Source organism: Oryctolagus cuniculus, chromosome 3, assembly GCF_051225735.1.
Source record: "Oryctolagus cuniculus isolate XC-2025 breed Fujian yellow rabbit chromosome 3, ASM5122573v1, whole genome shotgun sequence".
Lineage (NCBI taxonomy): Eukaryota > Metazoa > Chordata > Mammalia > Lagomorpha > Leporidae > Oryctolagus > Oryctolagus cuniculus.
In genome coordinates, this window is record NC_142869.1 from 36,708,960 (window position 1) to 36,731,503 (window position 22,544).

Here is a 22,544-nt window from a genome sequence, read left to right on the forward strand (position 1 = left end):
CCTACAAGAAATAGAAATCTACTTAAATTGAGCCATGAAGACACAGAAAACCTAAACAGACCAATAACCAAGACAGAAATCGAATCAGTAATAAAGACTCTCTAAAGAAACTCCCAGGACCAGATCGTTTCACTGTTGAATTCTACCAGACATTTAAAGAACTAGCTCACTCCAATTCTTCTCAAGCTATTCAAAACAATTGAAAGGGAAGATATCTTCCTAAACTCCTTCTATGAAGCCAGAATCACCTGAATTCCTAAACCTAAAAAAGGATACAACAGAGAAAGAGAACTACAGATGAATTTCCCTGATGAATGTAGATGCAAAAAGCCTCAACAAGGCCGGCGCTGCAGCTCAATAGGCTAATCCTCCGCCTGCGGCGCCGGCACACCGGGTTCTAGTCCCAGTTGGGGTGCTGGATTCTGTCCCAGTCCAGTCCAGCTCTCTGCTGTGGCCCAGGAGTGCAGTGGGGGATGGCCCTGCACCCTCATGGGAGACCAGGAGAAGCACCTGGCTCCTGGCTTCGGATTAGCATGGTGCGCCAGCCGCAGCATGCTGGCTGCAGCATGCTGGCCACAGCGGCCATTGAGGGGTGAATCAACAGAAAAAGGAAGACCTTTCTGTCTGACTCTCTCTCTCACTGTCCACTCTGCCTGTCAAAAACAAAAACAAAAACAAAAACAAAACAAACAAAAAAAAAGCCTCAACAAAATACTAGCCAATCAAACCTAAAAACACATTAGAAAGATCATTCACCCAGACCAAGAGGGATTCAGTCCTGGTATACAGGGATGGTTCAACATTCACAAATCAATGTGATATATCACATTAAGAAACAGAAGAACAAAAACTGTATGATTCTCTCAACAGATGCAGAAAAAGCATTTGATAAAATACAATATCCTATCATGATGAAAACTTTAAACAAATTGAGTATAGAAGGAATATGCCTCAAAATAATCAAGGCAATTTATGACAAACCCACAGCCAAAATCCTATTGAATGGATAAACATTGGAGGCATTCCCAGTAAGATCCAGAACCAGACAAGGATGCCCATGCTTACCATTGCTATTCAGTATAGTCCTAGACATTTTAGCCAGTGCCATTAGGCAAGAAAACAAAATCAAAGGGATATGAATTGGGAAGGAGGAAGTTAAACTATCTCTATTTGCAGATAACATGATTCTATATATAGGGGATCAAAAGACTCCAGACAATTGGAACTCAAAAGAGTTTGGTGAAGTGGCAGGATATAAAATTAATAAACAAAAAACAGCCTTTGTATACACAAACAATGCCATGGCTGAGAAAGAACTTCTAAAATCAATCCCATTCACAACAGCTACAAAAAAAATTTCAAAACCTTATAAGAAATTTAAACAAGGACACCAAAGATCTCTACAATGAGAATTACAAAGCATTAATGAAAGAAATAGAAGACATAGAAAAAACAGAAAAATCTTCCACTTCTATGGATTGGACAGATCAATAGCATGAAAATGTGCATATTACCAAAAGTAATTTATAGATTCAATGTGATACCAATCAAAATACTAAGGACACTCTTCTCAGATATAGAAAAAAATAATGCTGAAATTCATATGGAAACACAGGGGACCCAGAATAGCTAAAGCAATCTTACACAACAAAAACAATCGCAGAGGCCATCACAATACCAGATTTCAAGACATACTTCAGAGCAGTTATAATCAAAACGGCCTGTACTGGCATAAAACAGATTGATAGACCAATGGAACAGAATATAAACTCTAGAAATCAATCCACGCATCTACAATCAACTTATCTTTGACAGAGGAGCTAAAAATCAATTTCTGGAGCAAGGACAATCTCTTCAACAAATGGTGCTAGGAAAACTGGACATCACATGTAGAAATATGAAGCAAGACCCTTATCTTACAGCTTTCCACAGAAATCCACTCAAAGTGAATCAAAGACCTAAATCTATGACTCAACACCATCAAATTATTAGAGAACTTTGGGGAAACCTTGCCAGACACTGGCATAAGCAAAGATTTCTTGGAAAATACCCCAGAGGCACAGGCAATCAAAGCCAAAATTGACAAATGGGATTACATCAAATCAAGAAGCTTCTGTACTGGAATGGAAACACTCAGAAAAGTGAAAAGGCAACCAACAGAATGGGAGTAATTATTTGAATACTGTGCAACTGATAAAGGATTAATATCCAGAATATACAAAGAGATCAAGAAACTCAACAAAAACAAAATAAACAATCTGGTTAATAAATGGGCAAAGGACTTAAACAGGAATTTTTCAAAAGAGGAAACCCAAATAGCCAACAGATACATGAAAAAATGCTCAGGATCACTAGCCGTCAGGGAAATGCATGTCAAAACTACAATGAGGTTTCATCTCACCTCAGTTATGAATGGCTTTCTTAGAGAAATCAACAAACATCAAATGCTGGCAAGGATGTGGGGAAAAAGATACCTTAATCCACTGTTGGTGGGAATGTAAACTGGTGCAGCCACTGTGGAACAGTATGGAGATACCTTAGAAATCTGAGTATAGACCTACCATAATGACCCAGCCATCCTACGCCAGGGAATTTACCCAAGGGAAATGAAATCAGCATTTGAAATAATTATCTGTACCCCCATGTTCATTGCAGCTCAATTCACAATAGATGAGACATGGAATCAACCCAAACCTCTCTCAACTTTAGACTGGATAAAGGAATTATGGGATATGTACACCATGGGATAGTACACAGAAGTTGAGAAAAAAAATGAAATCCTGTCATCTGCAACAAAATGGATGCAACTGGAAAACACAGTTGGTGAAATAAGCCAGTCTCAAAAGGACAGATACCATAACTAATAGAGCACCTAAAAGGTAATCTATAGAAGCACTCTGAGATGCAATGACTTTGAATAGCCCTTGTTTCAATGGTTGAGGAACAGTTTTTTTTTTTCATACTATGTTGAACTCTTTACTTAGTATAGGGCTAATCTGATGTGTATAAAATTATTAAAAACATGTCTTAATAAAAGGTAAGAATGGGAATAGGAGAGGGAGGAATAAAAAGAGTTGGACTGTGGGTGGGAAAAATCACTATGTTCCTAAATTTGTATTTATGAAATACATGAAATTTGTATATCTTAAATAAAAAGTTAAAAGGGGGAAAAATAGATGGAAGAAAGCTGGACTATATCCCAGCATCTTGCTCTGGCCTTAGCCCAGTCTCAGCTACTGTGGGAATTTGGAGAGTGACAGTAGACAGGAGCTGTGTCTATGTCTGTCTGTCTGTCTTTAAGTTCACTTAATTATAAATAAATAATTCAACTTTTAGTCAAGGAAGTCTCTTGTGAGTCAAATCTCATGTGTCTGGTCCCAAAGTATGATGGTTTTATTGGAGTCTGACTGAAAAGCATTAAGTCTGACATCAATAGGAAGAAAGAGAGATCTCATAAACAACTAAGAGAAGGAAAAGGGAAAAAAGGTCTAGATTTTAAACAAATTTTAAAGTTCTGCTTAAACAGCCACCCTAATTAAAATGAGGATAAAGAATCTGTAATCCTATCAACCACCAGTAGATTTTCAGGGCACTTGATAAAACCTATAAGTCTCCAAAAAGCTCAGCTGGAAAACCACTGGGCCGGTTTGTGTTTGTTGTCCCTTCCAACCAGAACATATTCGATTATTCCATTAATCATCCTTCCAAAAACACTAATTTAACATTTATCAGAAGCATTATTACAAGAGTAATAATCTGCTAATTACTGAATTGTTTCCCCATTTTTACTTTTTACTGCTTTGGGTTCACTCAAAATTATAAACTATATGCTACAGGTTTATAGGAAAGACTGACATATTCACAACATTCCAGTTCCCAAGCTGAACTAGAGTGCTCTCCTTTCCTTGCCAACTGTACCCTGACACATGGCAACACTTGCATAATACTTCTCGTACTTAGAAGCGGACCAGGGCCCAAGCTGTGGTGTAGGAAGCTAAGCTGCTGCCTGCAGCACCAGCATCCCACCTGGGTGTCAATTCAAGTCCCACCTGCTCTGCTTCCAATCCAGCTCCATGCTGACGGCCTAGGAACAGCAAAAGAAGATGGCCCAAGTCCCTGGATCTCTCCCACTCACGTGGGAGACCTGAAGTAGCTCCTGGCTTTGGCCTGGCCAGCCCTCAACCATTGCAGCCGTTTGGGCAGTGAATCAGCAGATGGAAGATCTGTCTCTCTCAGTAACTCTTTCAAATAAATAAGTAAATTATTAAAACAAACAAACAAAAAAAAGTGGCACCTTGTGGTGCAGAGAAAATATGCTAAGGGATCTTACCTAAGTGTGATTCCTTATTAGACCTTTCCATCAGCTCCTCAGTTTGGCCCATCTCCTACATGGGCACAGCCTCTAAACCCAGGAAGGTCAAGAAGGAAGCACAGGGGCCAGCGCTGTGGCGCAGTGGGTTAAAGCCCTGGCTTGAAGCGCTGGCATCCCATATGGGTGCCGGTTCTAGTCCTGGCTGCTCCTCTTCCAATCTAGCTCTCTGCTATCGCCCGGGAAAGCAGTAGAGGATGGCCCAAGTCCTTGGCCCCTGCACCCATGTGGGAGACCAGGAAGAAGTTCCTGGCTCCTGGCTTCAGATCGGTACAGCTCCGACCATTGCGGCCATATGGGGAGTGAATCACTGGATGGAAGACCTCTCTCTGTAACTCTTTCAAATAAATAAAATAAATCTTAAAAAAAAAAAAAAAAAAAAAGGAGTCATAGCGAGGTCTGGATGAAATCAACATAGAATAGTAGCTTGGGCAACTACTTCAATCACTTTGGAGATTAACATGGCAATTGCCGAAATTTGAACACAGACTTCAGAGGAAAAGGGAAGAGCTTGTTTCCAAGTCTAGATCACTGTAACCCTATTTTAAGCAAAAGAATTTCCCCAAAATTCTACATACCTTACCACAACTGAGAGTTTGGAGCCAACAAATAACACAAGTAGTACACTGGCCTGATCTCTGGTCAAATCTATCATGCATGAACAGGTGAAATTTCTGTGGCCATGGTGAGTATGATTTAGTGATTCAGAACTCAGTCATCTTGACACCATGTTATCATTTCTACACTGAATATAGGGCAAACAACAGGGTTTCAGACAGAAATAACATATTTGAAATGAAATTATAAAATACAGCTAAGGAAAAAAGAACAGGGCAGGCATTAGGCACAGTAGTTAAAATGTTGTTTAGGATGATTGCATCACAAATCAGATTGGGTTCGAGTTTGCTCTCTCCTTCCAATTCCAGCTGCCTGCTAACGTGCACCCTAGGAAGGAGCAGTGTTGATTCAATTACCTGGTTTCCTGCCATGCATATGCAAGACCCAGACTGAGTTCCCAGCTCCTGGCTTCAGCTGGCCCTATCCCGGCTATTTAAGTATTTAGGGAGTAAACCAGCAGATGGAAGACAAATCTATCATCTATCTATCTAATCTACTTTCAAGACGATTTTAAGATTTTATTTATTTGAAAGACAGAATTACAGAAAAGAAGAAGAGACACAAAGAAGTCTTCCATCTGCTGGTTCACTCCCCAAATGGCTGCCAAGGGCTGGAGCTGAGCTAATCCAAAACCAGGAGCCAGGAGCTTATTCCAGGTCTCTCACATGGGTGCTGGGGCCCAAGAACTTGGGCCATCCTCCACTGCTTTCCCAGGCTCATTAACAGGTAGCAGGATGAGAAGTGGAACCGCCAGGACTTGAACTGGTGCCCATATGGGATTCTGGTACTGCAGGCCAGAGCTTTAACCTGCTATACCACAGCACCAGCCCCTCAAAAAATTTTTTAATAAGTTAATAAATCTTTTTTTAATTTTCAATTTTTTTAAAAAATACTAGTCCAATGCAAACTAGTCAAATATCTCAAAAAAAAAAAAAGAACAAAGGAAAAACCATGCTAAATTTGGTGACAGTAATTTTAATAATCTATTTGAGGGACAGGCAGTTGGCACAGCACTAAAGCTGCCATTTAGGACTCCCACATTCTATTATCATGGGTTCATGTCCCACCTCAACTTCCACTTCCAGCTTCCTGCTAATGTGTACCCAGGAAAGAACAGTGTCGCCTCATGTATTTGGGTCCCTGTTCCCAGTTGAGGGAGATCTAGACTGAGGTCCTGGCTCCCGGCTTTGGCCCGGCCCAGCCCCGCTATTGCAGGCATTTGGGAAGTGAACCAGAGGATGGTCCTTCTCTGCCTTCAAAATAAAAATTTTAAGTTTAAAGAAATACATAGCTGAGTTTCTTCTACCATTCATCCTCCAAAGTACAGTTACAGGAACAAATTCATCCGTAATTTTTAATTTTGTTAAACACTATCAAACTTTTGCTGTTTCACATATATTAAACTTACCCTTAAAAACTCTTAAAAAGAAATTTATACTGAAAATATTTTATATAGATATTTTTAAAAAACTAATTTTTTGTCAAAATACATGATACTGCAACTTTCAAAGAGCAAACTGAATGCTTTCAGCTTCTCAATTTCTTAAGAATCAAAAGAAAATGAAATATTGTCCATAAGGTATATAATAAAGCATACCATTTATAGAATAAAAAGGTTATTACACAGGGGGAGGATTTAGTGAGGCACATTATCCAGACCTCCATTCCAAAACAAAATTTCTCTAGTTACAAAAATCCAGCTATTTTATTCCAATACAACATTTTACGATAGGATAGATTACATTTCTGCTTCACAAAATGTAACACCATTGCAAAATGACCATTCACTCAACAAATATTTACAAAGTATTTAATGCATGTCAGACACTGTTTTAGGCACAAAGGATAGAGTAGTGAACAAAACAGACAAAAACATCTGCCTTCAAGGTACATGAAGACACATCGCAAACTTGGAAGACAAAAAAAGTACAGTAAAGAAGAGGAATTACTTGTTGGTTTTAGGCCAAGTGCCAAATATCTCATGACTCCCCGTATGTAATATTCCACATAAGAACAAAGAATGGAAATCCAGCCCTGGAATCTCTTACCTTAAATCTAAGCAACCACTTAATGCATAAATGGAGCAAATAAAAGAGGTAAGGAAAAAAAGCATTGAAAGGTTAGTTGGAACTTCAGGATGTGAAGAGAAAGGAAAAAAAACGAAAAAACAAGTTAAGCATTCAGCATTAACAAAATAATGTTTCAGTAGATCATAGAAAGAGTGGTTAAAGCAGAATGTGTCATGAACAGGAGTTTCCTGGATGAAATTATTTAAGATACTCTTTTATTCAAAAGCTTAGTTTTACTAAAGACTTCTTCACATTAGTGACTCCAAACAATGAAAGGACTACAGAGTCCTAAAAGAGTAACATTGACTGTGAGAATCAAACAAAGAGGGAGGAGAATCATCTTCTGACTGTAGAAGCAGGCAAGCACAACTGTGATGTCTATACCACAAAACTGTCTCTTGGCATTAGATTCTGGCAGTACCCTAACACTCTATTAGCAGTTGTTAGCCTTGAATAAATTTTCCCAAGTTAGAATAAATCCCAGCCATTAATTAACCATCCAATTAAACATCCTTTTTCAACATGCTCTAGTTAGGATAATAATCTGAATGCATTTAGGTATCAATTATAAAATTAAATACAAAATTCCAGATAATAATGGCTATATCTAAACTCTGAGGGAGAAAAAGATTTTAAAAATGAATTTATATTATATGTTTTTTCAGTCAGATATAAATTAAATTTAGATTTATTTTATTTCCAGCCATTATGGTGTAGGTGTTTTATTTAACTACACTTATATTAGAAAAAAATAACTGTTTGAACTGTAAAGTTTCATGACAGGCATTTACATGTATTTATTCAAAGTCACATTTGATAAGTCACTGTCCTTCAAATCAGCAGATGTAAACTTCAAACAACCTAATATTTATCCGAAGATCTGAACAGTTTAAATATAAATACCAATTAAAATGAAATTCGCGTTTCTCAGTACTAATTATAATACATACACCAGACACTCAAATACATCTTAAAACACAGCCAAAATGTATAATGTCCACATACTCAAAAGTGCTGGGTAGCTATACTACTCTCATACAAAATACTGATAAAATAATTTTATAAAAATTCAAAGTACATATTTATTAATATATCTTTTTTCTGAAAACTAATGCCAAGTCTGCTGATAAACTGAAATGAGATAATCACTTTATTAACAGGTTGAGTAATTTTTAATCAGTCAATAATCATTAGAAGATTATACCACATAAACTCAATATATATTTGGCAATATAATGAAGCAGATGCAATTCAAAGGTGACTGTTTAAAACTTGAGAGTACAGCACTAAGAAAAAAAAAGGAAAGATAAAAGAGTTATTAACAGCAAGCAATCTTCACAACCACAACTGAGTCAAGACTTGGTTCTCTAGGAAAGGAGAGATAAAAGCTTAAAGAGTTAGTTCCAGTATGGGCTACTATTTTAAAAAGCTTGACAAAAATCATACCTACCTTTACTCCATGTCCAATGTCATCTAGAATTGTATAGTCAATAGGTTTTCTAATATAACGAACTGGCCGTTCAAGGTTGGCTGGAGCAATAATCTTATGTGTCCTTGAAGTGTTTTTATTGGTAGTCAAAATTCCAATTTCTCTTCTTGCAACTTTCTCTTTATGAATATCAACTGTCTGTAAAATACAAAAAACACAACCAGAAAATGTATAGGGCTGATAACTAGAAAAACTCATAAATACCCCCAAATTTAACATTGCTTGCTTCTATTCTCAACTATGCAAGTTAAATTTTCTCTTTTCTTAACTACTGACTTTATCCATTTTTTGGCTAATGCAAGGGTTGGAAAACCACAGACCACAGGCCAAATCTGACCACCAACTGATTTTTAATATCCCACAAGCTAAAAGTAGTGTTTGTGTTTTTTTAATGTTTGATGGAAAAAAAATATATCAAAAGAAAAATAATGTGGTGACGTGAAAATTACATGAAAATCCAATTTCAGGGTCAGGCATTTGGCACAGCAGCTAAGACACTGCTTGGGACACATGCATCCTAGACTGCAGTGCCTGCTTTCGAGTCCTGTCTCCCAAGTTCAGCTTTCTACTAGCAGACACTCTGGGGGCCAGATGATGGCTCAGGCGCTTCAGGCCCTGCCACCTACACAGCATATCCCAGTGGAGTCTGGGGTCACTGGCTTTGGCCTAGCACAGCCCTGGCTGTTGAGCATATTTGGAAAATGAACTAGTGGATGGAAAGTCTAACTTTGTTTCTCAAGTAAGAGAAAACAGAATAATTTTAAATGATTGTTTTAAAAAGGAATCTCAAAATTCAGTTTCCCTAAGTAAATATTGGAATAGTCACGCTGACGTAAATAACTTGCTTACTCCCCCATGGCTGGCTACAAGATCAGACAGGAGCAGTCCCAACAAGACTTTATGAACCACAAAGCCTTAGCATTCATTAGCTTGTCCCTTTATAGGAAAAAACTGCCAACTTCCAGGTTAAAGCATGTAATCCTTCCTCTACATTAAACTGGGGGAGAAGGGAGGGTAGCCATATGGCACAGCTATTTTTGGGCCCCACAACTATTTCGGAGTGCCAGTTCGAGTCCCTACTCTTCCACTTCTCAACCAACTTCCTGCTGGTGCATTTTGGCGGGCAGCAAATGGTAGTTCCAGTGCTTGGGCCCCTACCACCCAGTCTGAAGACCTGGATGAAGTTCCAGACTCATGGCTCTTCCAAGTACTTGGGGAGTGAATCAGTAAATGAAAGATTCATTCATTTTCTCTCTCTCTCTCTCTCTGCCTTTCAAGCAGATAAAAATAAATATATTTTAAAAAATTTAACAGACTATGATTATGAGGACCCCAATGACTAATCTGGTTACATTTTAAAAATAATTAGTATAATTTCAGTTACTATTTAAATTTTTTATGTAAGAAATGGGAGAGCTAAAAATTAAATACAGCATCAAAAATGAGTTATTAGTGACAAAATATTACTAAACAAATATTTCATTAATTTCTATTTATTAAATGCTCACATAGCACATAATTTACAATAGAATGACACTGTGTTTTTACTCACAGTCTTCAAAACACAGTGAAGTTCTCCACATATGCAGGTAATTAACACACTAAAAAACATTTTTCAAAACTGAAATTTGCAATTTAGTGGCATGTAAACATTCATTATTTCAAGTGAAATAAGACAGAAACATCACATTGAATGTACCACAGTAAGGTAAGTACCATTCCAAAAGCATGTTTGTCACAGAAGTCCTTCACAAAGTGTGAAAGATAACAGAATTAAAAAGATATGGGGCTGGTGTTGTGGCTGAAGGAGTTAAGCTGCTGCCAATGACCTTGGTTTATCCATACTGGCATCAGTTCAAGTCCCAGCTGCTCCATTTCCAATCCAGCTCCCTGCTAATGTGCCTGGGGAAGCAGCAGCAGATGGCCTGAGCACGTGGGCCCTGCCACCTGTGTGGGAGATCCAGCTAGAATTTCTGGCTCCTGGCTTGGGCCTGGTGCAGTCCCAGCCACTGCAGCCATTTGGAAGTGAACCAGCCAATGGAAGACCTCTCTCTCTCCCTCTTCCTCTCTCTCTGTAACTGCCTTTCAAATAAGAAAACCTTAAAAAAAAAAAAAAGAATTAAAAGACATTTATTTTGGTGCAATAACCGTGCCTTTCAAATAAATAAGTAATTTTTCAAAACAATTAAAATGTTTATTTTGGTACAAAAGATGTAAAATCCATGCATAAATGGGTTAAAATGAAAAATTATGAAAAAACTATGGACTTCAAAAATTTTTTGCATTACAATAGACTTATCTTTTAATTCCACTTTCCATGAACTTTTTGAAGAATTTTTTTATGTCTACACCTATGAATTATTTACTAGGTACAAATGGAAAATACTTTTCCCCCATGGATTGCAGTCAAAAAGTTTAAAAAACACTTCATTAAAATTCTTCCCATCTTTTACCAACATTCCTGGTGCAAGCAGCAAGAGACGTTTTTGTTTTTGTGTTTAGCTAATTCCTCAGTCTTCTATTTTCCTTTCTCAGAAAAGTAGATAGCAACAATGAAAAGAAACGGTAAGCATCATGTCATTTAGTAAATACCACTTCAATAAATACAAAAATTGATCATTTGTCCTTCTCATCTACCCAAAGTAAACTCAAATCCAATTTAAAATCTCTTAATTCTCTACAACCAAGAGATTTTAAAAGCAATAGAATCTACGATCCAGAATAAATCTCTAAATGAAGCATCTAATTAAAAACTGACCAAAGTAGTAACCTTATCTTTTAAGTTTTTTTTTTAAGAAAAATCTGTGCTTTTCCTGTGCTTAATAGGTAAATTATGAGATTATCTTTCCTTTCCAACTGTTTATAGGAGCTGCAACAGAAAAAAGAGGCTTGCATATTAGTGATACTAAAATTTACTTAAATTTTAAATTCATGAAAATGAAAATTAATCATATTACCCCATATTTTTACCAGCTGCATTTAAACTAAAAAAGGCCATAAAAATGATAACTTTGGGCCGGTGTCGAGGCTCACTAGGCTAATCCTCCGGCCTTGCGGCGCCGGCACACCAGGTTCTAGTCCCCCTCGGGGTGCTGGATTCTGTCTCGGTTGCCACTCTTACAGGCCAGCTCTCTGCTGTGGCCAGGGAGTGCAGTGGAGGATGGCCCAAGTGCTTGGGCCCTGCACCCCATGGGAGACCAGGAGAAGCACCTGGCTCCTGGCTTCGGATCAGTGCAGTGCGCCGGCCATGGCGACCATTGGAGGGTGAACCAACGGCAAAAGGAAGACCTTTCTCTCTGTCTCTCTCTCTCACTGTCCACTCTGCCTGTCAAAAAAAAAAAAAAAAAAAGATAACTTTGTTTTATATAACTGGTCTTTGTCAGATCAATAAAAAAACTGAGAACATAATCTTTTTGTAAAAGTTTTTACTGCCCTCAGTTTTCAGAAACGTCTTTAACTTATTCAGAAATGAATCCGTAAGAATGAAAGCCTGACCAACCACAACAGAATTCCAAGTTTAGAGCAAACTGGGATTTCAGTGGACATTTTGGGCCCAACAGTTTTTTGGTGTCAGGGGTTGTATTGAGCACTGTAGGACACACAGAAGCATCCAGAGAAATTGTACCTGTGTCATTCTCCCATCGTAAGTTGTGACAACCAGAAATGTCTGAAACCACCAATACCCTTGAGAGAAAACTGTCCTAGTTGCGAACCAATAATCTAAAGAAAAGACTAATTAGCCTGTCCTGAGCATTAACTATAGGCATTTGGACTTATTAACCTTTTTAAACATCCACACCAACACAAGTAATATATGGTAAAATGCTTGCCATCCCACTATCATACTGCAAAAGTTCCCATGGATAGAATCAAATATACATTTTGAAAATGGGTAGGTTGAGGCTGGCAGCATGGCATAGCAGGTTAAACCCAATGCCTGCAATGCTAGCATCTTGTACAGGGGCCAGTTTGAATCCTGTCTGCTCCACTTCCAATCCAACTCTGTTAACGTACATGGGAAAGTAACAGAAGAGAGCCCAAGTGCCTGGGTCCCTGCATTCACGTGGGAGACACAGAAGAAGCTCCTAGCTTTGGACCGGCCCAGTTCCGGTCACTATGGCTATCTAGGGAGTGAACCAGTGGATGGAAGATCTCTTTCTCCCTAACTCTGCCTTTCAAATGAATAAATAAATCATTGGGGAAAATAAAAACAAAAATGACTAAGTTCTATGTCAAGTTTGAATAACCACCTAACAGACAGCTTTAAATCTATTCCACAAATAGAATGAGAACATTTGGTCCAGCAGATTCTGAGGTTTTCAGCAATTACCTACTTCAATTTCTGTACAGCTTCCTCTTGCAGAGAATATAAATAAACATATTTAAATTAAACAGAATAAAGTAATGAGAAACTCCAGGCACCTATCACTCAGCTTCAACACTCACTATAATCAGTTTCAAAAGAAAATCTGTAAAGCTCCTATTTTAAAATAAAAAACATAGCTATGTTTTCCTTAAATCAAATTCACAGCTTTCAATAATCATTACTGCCTTCCATCTTAATATTCTTCGACATTGCAGTGCTAAAATAGATTGTTAAGTTTCAAAAGTACAAGTTCAACACTGATATTTAGGAAGAATTTTTTAAGGTACTTCAAATTTATCCTAGATTTCTAAAGTTAATAGTTATCATGACAATAAACTTCCTCTTATTTAAAAGAGGCCTAAACAGCACTCACCTGTGGCAAGTAAAAAATGTGTTCAGCTAGCAAAGACAACCAAAACCAATGCAGGTATACTGCTGTTAATACTACTACTGTGTTTGCTATAGATCCTGTTAACCAAAAACACACCACAAAATATCACTGCAACTGTGTAGGATTTAAACATCTGTTTTCCCGTGGTTCCTTATTGGTTTCCCCATCCTTTTCACTGCTATTGCCAAGCTGGTCTCGCATGCTGCAGGCTCCCCCCATGACACTTCAGCCAAACAGTGCCAGACCCAGGTTCCCTACAGGACACCTCTTATTTCCTTGGGGTAATCACACTGACTTGCGCTGCTTTGCAAGCCTGAGCCCCACTCCCAGGTCTCCCTCATGAACCCAAGCACATGCTCAGGCCACAGCGATGACAGGAAGGTACTGGATAAGACATTTTGTTTCGGGATTATCCATGCATCGTTGCTTCCCATTACCACAGATAATTGAGAGGTGACTGTACTGGATAGCACTACCTCAGTTAGCTGCCCATCAGTGTGGGAAAACATCTGCAATTAAACAGTTACAGTAAATTAACTGAAGTAGGTGTTTTTAAAAATCTCAGATTTTTTACTAGTAAGCTAATGTTTCAAATAAGCATTTAATTATTTAAATTACAAATATGCTTTAAACTATGCACCCTTCATAAAACAAAGAACAATTTTCAGTTATTCATTTTTAACAAAACAATGTAAAGCCTATACAAAGGAAAATAAGGAAGTATACAAATCCTACTTTCTGCGCATAATTACATACTGATAACTTTCAGTAGTATTTCCTGAATTTTAAGTTAGGAATTTTAAGCAAGGCTATACATAAGGTTTTTAAACAGAAATTAGCCCACATGTTAAATTCTTCATGATTTAGGCCTCCCAGTGTCTTCTGTACCTACTTCTTGAGAAGAATTCCTTCCATTCTTGTATTAGTTTACAACCATCCCTTTCTATCTCTGTGACTTGCTTACCTGCTAATTAATTCAATGCCTGTCCCAAAATGTTCTAGTCAGCTCTTGGGTGGCTGGGAATGACACTACTTTTTAAAGTTCTTCATGTTGCCTTTTCACCTCTCTTGATCTTTTATTATAAAGCCATGATGACCTGAACACAGACAGTACCAATTTTACTAGCTAAGAGAAAAAATGGGGCTGCCTCAGAAGAATCTCAGTTTACAAGTTTACAAGAAGTTTGGCTTAAATAATATTTTGTAAACTTCTTTTAAAACTTACCAGAAATGGATAAACCATGGACACAGTAATTAGCATTCATCTTATACATTATGGTATACTGACTTAAAAATATGTGTACTTGTTCAATTACTCAATAAAATTAAGTTTATTCTGAAAACTACATATTCTCAAAAATGTGTAATGTTACATTCTAATATCAGTTTTAAGATAAAAAAATTTCAGTTACTTTTTAAAATAATATGCTTCCAAAGAACTGCAACAAAAACTACAAAGCTAGAGATGTAAGTTCTTTAAAATTTTCCACCTCTGACACAGTAATCCATGTCAAGAACCTATTCTAATCCTACTTTAAAGATATACTGAGTGTGATATATATCAGTATACTACTTAATGCTAGATTGTCCTGTTAATACAAAAAAAAAAAGCCTGACATTATGTATTCCTAATCAAATCTGTCCTGTTTTTCAAAATATTTGACTTAAAGATAGAATGAATGAGTGATTCCTTTAAGTATTTTTCCTAATACATAGACAGTAGAGTCAACGGAATTCCTGCCCTCAGATACCCGTTTAGAGTATTTCAGTTAAATCAGAATAATAGAGTCCAACAGAACAGATAGCAAAGCCAATATGAATCAAGGTCACTTGTGAGCCTCTCAGAGAAAGAATTCAAGACAAAAGACAGCTCAGAAACCATCTTATCAGTTCCACAATCTCACAGATGAGAAAACTGAAGTTCAAAGAAGTGTCAGATAAGCCAGCAGAAGCCAGAGTAAAGCCTAGATCCCCTGACCCTCCCTTCTCTACTCCTCTGTTTCTCTCTACGGAGAAAAAGGCTTGAGTACTGGGATTCTGAAAAGTGCTAAGGTTCTTTCCCAGGAGATGCAACAAAAGATACTGGGGGAAAAACACACTAATAGCCTAGATATCTAACATCACCAACTTCACCAACTTTATAATGCTAACAATCGTACAACCCTTAAAAAAAAAAAAAAAAAAAAAAAAAAAAAAAAAACGAAAGCTTTTGCCTTTCCAATAAACACATGAACTTGTCTTTAATATGACTGAACCTGTTTGTTTCTTCAGCTCAATCTTAAATATAAATTCTCATTTTTTGTTCAAGCTACACAAGTCTGGATTCATCTTAAAAAATGTAATATTTTGATAACAATGCAAAGCATTAAAATAATAAAACTTGAGACTCAAATATCTGAAAAAAAAAAAAGTTTGGATGAAGGGCTGACAAACTTCAGCTACATGTCAGACAGATCTAACCCAAAAGCTAAGAATGATTTTAACATTTTTAAACACTTGTTAGAACATATGGGCCCACAAAACCTAAGATATTTTCCACCTAACCTTTACTTTAAAAAAAGTATGCTAATCTGTTTTAGGGTATTTACTGAGTACTCACTTTGTGAACAGAACCTATTTTCTTCTATGCCTCCAGTCTAAAGAGCAACAAAGTACAATTCAATGATTTCAAAAGAATTTTATCTATACATTAAACATAATTGAAAAAAATTTTAATCTTTGAGGCACATGCTACAAAACAGTAACATTTTAAAAGCTACTCTTATTCCTCAGACACAGCCTCCATCAGGTCATTTCTCCTGCTCACTCCCTCATCGAACATAGTAAGATGCACTTTTCATATACTTAACAGCTGCTGTGGAGCTGTAGCTCCTTCAGCGCTTCAGGTGTTGCCCTTTAGATACTCAACTCCAAATAAGGAAGACTCAACACACTCTTGACAGCTATGATCAAGGTCTGTTATTTCTGGCCTACCAACCTATCTCTTTCTCTCCTGCTTTTTAACTATCCTATCAGAATAGCTTAAAAAGACAATAATTCCGCCGACACCGCTCACTAGGCTAATCCTCCACCTTGCGGCGCTGGCACACCGGGTTCTTGTCCCGGTCGGGGCACCGGATTCTGTCCCGGTTGCCCCTCTTCCAGGCCAGCTCTCTGCTGTGGCCAGGGAGTGCAGTGGAGGATGGCCCAAGTACTTGGGCCCTGCACCCCATGGGAGACCAGGAGAAGTACCTGGCTCCGCAGCATGCCGGGCGCCGCGGCCATTGGAGGGTGAACCAACGGCAAAGGAAGACCTTTCTCTCTCTCTCTCTCACTGTCCACTCTGTCAAAAAAAAAAACAGGCCGTAATTCCTTAATTGCCTACCTACATGATACACGCTCACAAAAAGAAAATGTTCTTATTAACTAAACCAACACATACCCTTACCATCCTCCTCCCTCCTAACCAGAAAAATCAATGATTACCTTTCATTTACTTGCTTGTTGTCATCGTTCACCCACCTAATCTCTCCTACTTTCCCATCCCAACTAATAAAAAGCCCCTCTCTTTTCAGAACTGATATATTAATTTCTCTTCTATTTTTGCTTTTTTAAAATCCTTTGCCACACTTGAAACATGCAAAAAATTGTAAAACCCTCAAGTTTTAAAAACCTTGAAATTCTTATCAGATTAGCAACTTGTCAACCTCTCTCCTTTGCAGAAGACCAAGTTCATCTATTTCAGTGTGCTAAATACTATTTATTTCCGTCCAGAGGCCTTTTCAAAACAAAATCTACTTCTCATTAAAACTCACCACTTCTTGCTTTTTTAACTTAGAGAGAAAACAACAATACAACAAGCAACAAAATACACAAAATGTCTAGGGATGTGAAAACAGCTTTATAAAGGCAAATTCTGATCTAAACTAAAAAATGCTAAGAAGAAATCGCTTTTAATCAGTCTGTTAAGTTTTCAAATAGCCAAAATAGAAGGCCTACTACATTTGAATTAATTATATGGAATAGAATATATCTTACAGAAATTTGCTAAATTTCAGGCTCTCAAAAATGGTTAGTTTGTTGATTTCAAGAATCCTAGTCTTAACCCTCAAGATATACAAAAGAGAGTAATATACCCTTTTTTTAAAAGATTTATTTTATTTATTTGAAACTCAGAGTTACGCAGAGAGAAGGAGAGGCAGAGAGAGAGAGAGAGAGGTCTTCTATCCACTGGTTCACTCCCCAATTGGCCACAACAGCCAGAGATGCACTGATCTGAAGCCAGGAGTCAGGAACTTCTTCCGGGTCTTCCATTCAAGAGCAGGGGCCCAAGGACTTGGGCCATCTTCTACTGCTTTCCCAGGCCAGAGTAGAGAGCTGGATCGGAAGTGGAGCAGCCGGGATTCGAACCAGCACCCACATGGAATAACAGCACTGCAGGCGGCGGCTTTACCCACTACGCCATAGCATCGGCCACATTATACACATTTTCAAAGATTATATTTATTCCAGAAGAGCTCTAATCATTCAGGTCTAAAGAGTAATGAATGCTACCAAATTTACTCAAATGACAAGAGTCTAAAATATACAACTTCAAAGATCTTTCCAAAAATTCTCAGGCAGAGGCACAGCTGGTTAGGCCACAGCTTATAATGCCAGCATTAGAGTGCTGGTTCCAGTCCCAGGTGCTCTGTGTATAATCCAGCTTCCTGCTAATGCACCTGGAAGGCAGCAGATGATGGCCCAAGTGCCACCTGCCACCTACATGGGAAACCTGAATGGAGTTCCTGACACCTGGTTCAGCCTGGCTGAGATCTGGCTGTTGCAGCCAGTGAACTAGAGGATGGATGAAGGTTACCAACCTCCCCTCCACTCTCTCTCTCTGCCCCTCTCCCTCTCTTCAAATAAATAAACTTTCAAAAATCACTTATGTTTTTAAAATTGCTTTTTTAATTGAATTAGTTTTTCACTTAAGTATTACTTAAGATGGCCCCAAAACATAGAAATGGTCATGAGAGCTATGATAGCCGGCGCCGGGGCTCACTAGGCTAATCCTCCACCTTGCAGCGCCGGCACACCGGGTTCTAGTCCCGGTCGGGGAGCCGGATTCTGTCCCGGTTGCCCCTCTTCCAGGCCAGCTCTCTGCTGTGGCCCGGGAGTGCAGTGGAGGATGGCCCAAGTGCTTGGGCCCTGCACCCCATGGGAGACCAGGAGAAGTACCTGGCTCCTGCCTTCGGATCAGCGTGGTGCACCGGCCGCAGCGCGCCGGCCGCGGCGGCCATTGGAGGGTGAACCAACGACAAAGGAAGACCTTTCTCTCTCTCTCTCTCACTGTCCACTCTGCCTGTCAAAAAAAAAAAAAAAGAAAGAAAGCAAGCAAGCAAGTTATGATAGGGGCTGGCGCTGTGGTATAATGGTTAAAGCCGCCGCCTGCAGTGCCAGCATCTGATACGGGCGCCAGTGCAAGTCCTGGCTGCTCCACTGCCAATCCAGCTCTCCGCTATGGCCTGGGAAGGCAGTGGAGGATGGCCCAAGTCCTTGGGCTCTTGCACCCACGTGGGAGACATGGAGGAAGCACCTGGCTCCTGGCTTCGGATCAGCACAGCTCTGGCCGTTGCAGAGTGAACGTTGGGAGTGAACCAGCAGATGGAAGACCTCTCTCTCTACCTCTCCTTCTCTCTCTGTGTAACTCTGACTTTCAAGTACATATATAAATTAAAAAAAAAAAGCTATGATATACACATACAACATTATGCAGCCATTGAGAATATTTACTAAGAATTTTAAAACATGTTTATATCAATGCTAAGTTAAAAGGGCAGGGCTCAAAATTCTGTATCGATTAAAATCACAGGTATACTTTAAAAACTATTTACAGGGAAAATTATTATAAGGAAATATGCCAAAATATTAACAGGGAAAAGCTTAGGAGGCAGAGAAAGGGTTTTTCTTTATTTTCATGAGGATGACTTTTATAATGAAAAAAAAACATTTAATTTTAAAAGTTCTGTGTAAAGAAATCTTAAAACATTTGCTAACTACTTAGCCTTTCCATTATTAAGTATTCCATTAAACACACATTCCATTCTAGTAAACATGAATCTTATCAACAGAAAAAAAAAAAAAAAAACTAAGTCACCAAGCTACCAATTACACACTTGTTAAGTGACAAAGATGTGTGAAATTTGGAAAAATTGAAAGAAACAGCAAGCTTTCATTGTAGAGCTGATTGTGTTACCATGACAACTGACTTGTTGTAAAATTTAGTTTCCTGCCAGAATCAGAGAAGGTAATCATCCCACCAAAAAAAAAAAAAAAAAGACTCAACATGAACCTCATACCGAAGTTTGTATCTTCCAAACCATACATATGCATGAATCACATAATAAAGGCTGACAGCGTTACGAAGAGCCTTTGTTTACTGTTAAGTGCTCCTCACAAGCAAATAGGAAAATAGTGTGGCCTCACTTGTGAAATATGATTGATTGAAGATTCCATCCTCCGCAGCTGAGAGGCCTGGATATCCAGCATCTGCAGGACATTGTTGGCCAAGGTGTTTATCAGATAGGCAACACTTGCTAAGGACTGGGTGGTGTAGGCTTTGGTTTCTTCTAGGGCACGCTGCTTATCTGCTGACTAGGGGAAAAAACAAACCAATGATCATTAATTCAAAAGCAGCCCATTACCAGATGACTAGCCTACAAGTGTATTCATAAAAATCATGCTGCTGAATCTACACACAAATATTCCAAAAACAAATTATCATTACACATTCACCCAAAACCCACCTATTAATTGAGTTCACTAACAGTTTCATATTAAACACACACATCTTTGTACAGATACACATGAAACCCTTAAGGCATTATTTTAAAAATGAAAGCCAATGGATTTCTGTTAACAAAGAGTTCCCATGTACCCTTTATCCCACTTCCTCCATTATTAACATCTCATATTTGTGTATCTAGCAATTAATGAATCACAATTGGTTTCCTCTATTTTTTTAATCCAAACTCCTTTAATCTATCCCATCCCATCCCAGCCTCTAGTAATCAACATTCTATGTTCAAACTGCACTTTTTTTTAAGCACCTACATAAATAGGAAAGCATGCAGTATTTGTCTGTCTATATCTGGCTTATTTCATTCAACATGAAGTCCTCCAGCTCCATCCATTTTGTTGCAAAGAGCAGGATTTCATTCTTTTCATAGTTGAATAGTGTTTCAATGAGTGTAAAATTATTTATTTGAAAGCCAAAGAGATCTTCCATCTACTGGTTCACTCCCCAAACAACTACAACAGCCAGGGCTGGGGCCAGGCACAGGAGTGCCATCTTTGTTTCCACTTGGGTGGCAGGAAATCCAAGTACTGAGGTCAGCGTGTACTGCCTCGCAGGCACACGAGACAGAAGCTGGATCAGAAGCAAAGAGTAAAGGACTCAGCTCAGGCTCCCAGATATGGAATGTGGGCACCCCAGGCAGTGGCTTAATCTGCAGCACCAGGAACAACACACCCCCCCCCCCCAGTGGATATGTTAAGCAATGGCAGCAAGTATACAGCTTCTCAAAGTCACTGCTAGGAAAGACACCATTAATTAGAATGCTGGCATACTTGCATACTTGTTTCTACTTCCATTTAATTCTTCCTTTCACTCTAACATCTGAAATGTGGCCATGATTTCTGATTAACGCATTACTAAGATAATGATAAACAAAAATGGCACAATGATAATAACAATAAAATAATGAAAGGCTCTTTTTTTTGCAGATTTATTTATTTATTTGAAAGCCAGAGTTATGGAGAAGCAGGAAGAGAGGGGTCTTCCATCCACTGGTTCACTCCCCAACTGGCCACAATGGCCAGAGCTGTGTCAATCAGAAGCCAGAAGCTAGAAGCTTCTTCCAGGTCTCCCACGCGGATGCAGAGGCCCAAGGACTTGGGCCATCTTCCACTGCTTTCCCAGGCCATAGCAGAAAGCTGGATCAGAAGTGGAGCAGCCAGCACCGGCTTTACCCACTACCCCACAGCGCCAGCCTCAAGGCTCTTTTCTCACCAAGAATTTTAAGTGTTATAACTCTATGGGATATAAATTGCCAAGAATCCTAAACCCCACTAGAAACAATAGAAACCCAATAGAAACAACAGACAAAGTGGCTGATTATTTCGAAGTCTGTACATATTCTATGCTGCTAAAACACCATCTTGCCCTAGTTCTGGCTCCGCCGAAAGCACACAAGCCTCTGACCCAGAAACCTTTTATGCTAATATCAGCGCTGCCATTTACTACACTACATCAACTTAGACAATCAGGATGTAAATAAATCCCTGATGTAACCATTATGAGAAGCTGTGACCAAATATGATGATAACTTATAAACCATTTTTTTTTCTTTTTTTCTTTTTTTTTTTTTTTTGACAGGCAGAGTGGACAGTGAGAGAGACAGAGAGAAAGGTCTTCCTTTGCCACTGGTTCACCCTCCAATGGCTGCCGCGGCCGGTGCGCTGCAGCCGGCGCACCGCGCTGATCTGATGGCAGGAGCCAGGTACTTATCCTGGTCTCCCATGGGGTGCAGGGCCCAAGCATTGGGCCATCCTCCACTGCACTCCCTGGCCACAGCAGAGAGCTGGCCTGGAAGAGGGGCAACCGGGACAGAATCCGGCGCCCCGACCGGGACTAGAACCCGGTGTGCCGGCGCCACAGGGCGGAGGATTAGCCTAGTGAGCCGCAGCGCCGGCCTAAACCATTTTCTAAATGTATAAATCGTAATAACTGTCATCTCCTTGAGTGATTTAAAAAAATTATTTGAGGGGAAGAAACACAAAGAGCAATAGAGAGAGGGAGATAGAGAGACTCTATCCATTGGTTCACTCCCCAAATGCCTGCCAAGGCTAAGGCTGGGCCAAGCTGAAGATTGAAGAGCTGGGAATCTAATCCAAGCCTCCCGTGTTGGTGCAGGAACTCAGTTACTTAGCAATCACTTGATGCCTTCCTGGGTCTACAATATCAGGAAGCTGGAGTCAGGAGCTGAAGCTGGGAATCAAATCCAGGTATTTCCATGTGGGACAAGGCCTCTAACCCTGTAATCTGAACCTTCCAATCTCATCTCATCCACAGACTACAGAAATCAGAATCATTTTTCCCCAGCCATTTTTTCCCCAGGATGTGGGAAGTGAAGGTACCAAACTGTTTAGAAGAAGTAGGTAACAATCAAATAATAATTTTAACTTGAGAAAAGTTAAAACTCACTCCCAATTTTTTCCTT

The 22,544-nt window shown here is 39.0% G+C and overlaps 1 protein-coding gene across 44 annotated transcripts in view; it reads right to left on the bottom strand.

Annotated features, from left to right (window-relative positions):
- The window catches only part of ABI2 (abl interactor 2), a 109,260-nt gene that overhangs the window by 42,598 nt on the left and 44,118 nt on the right, over positions 1-22,544 (bottom strand). For 18 of the 44 annotated variants that reach the window (XM_002712557.6, XM_051848282.3, XM_051848276.3 and 15 more), the window contains 2 exons: positions 19,750-19,917; positions 8,507-8,683 (listed from right to left, as the gene is read on the bottom strand). In XM_002712557.6, coding sequence (XP_002712603.1) covers positions 8,507-8,683; positions 19,750-19,917 — 345 coding nt within the window. Of the gene's footprint in view, positions 1-7,035; positions 7,054-8,506; positions 8,684-19,749; positions 19,918-22,544 lie in introns of all 44 variants that reach the window. The other 26 variants (XM_089330017.1, XM_051848265.3, XM_008259005.5 and 23 more) reach the window with 3 other exon arrangements.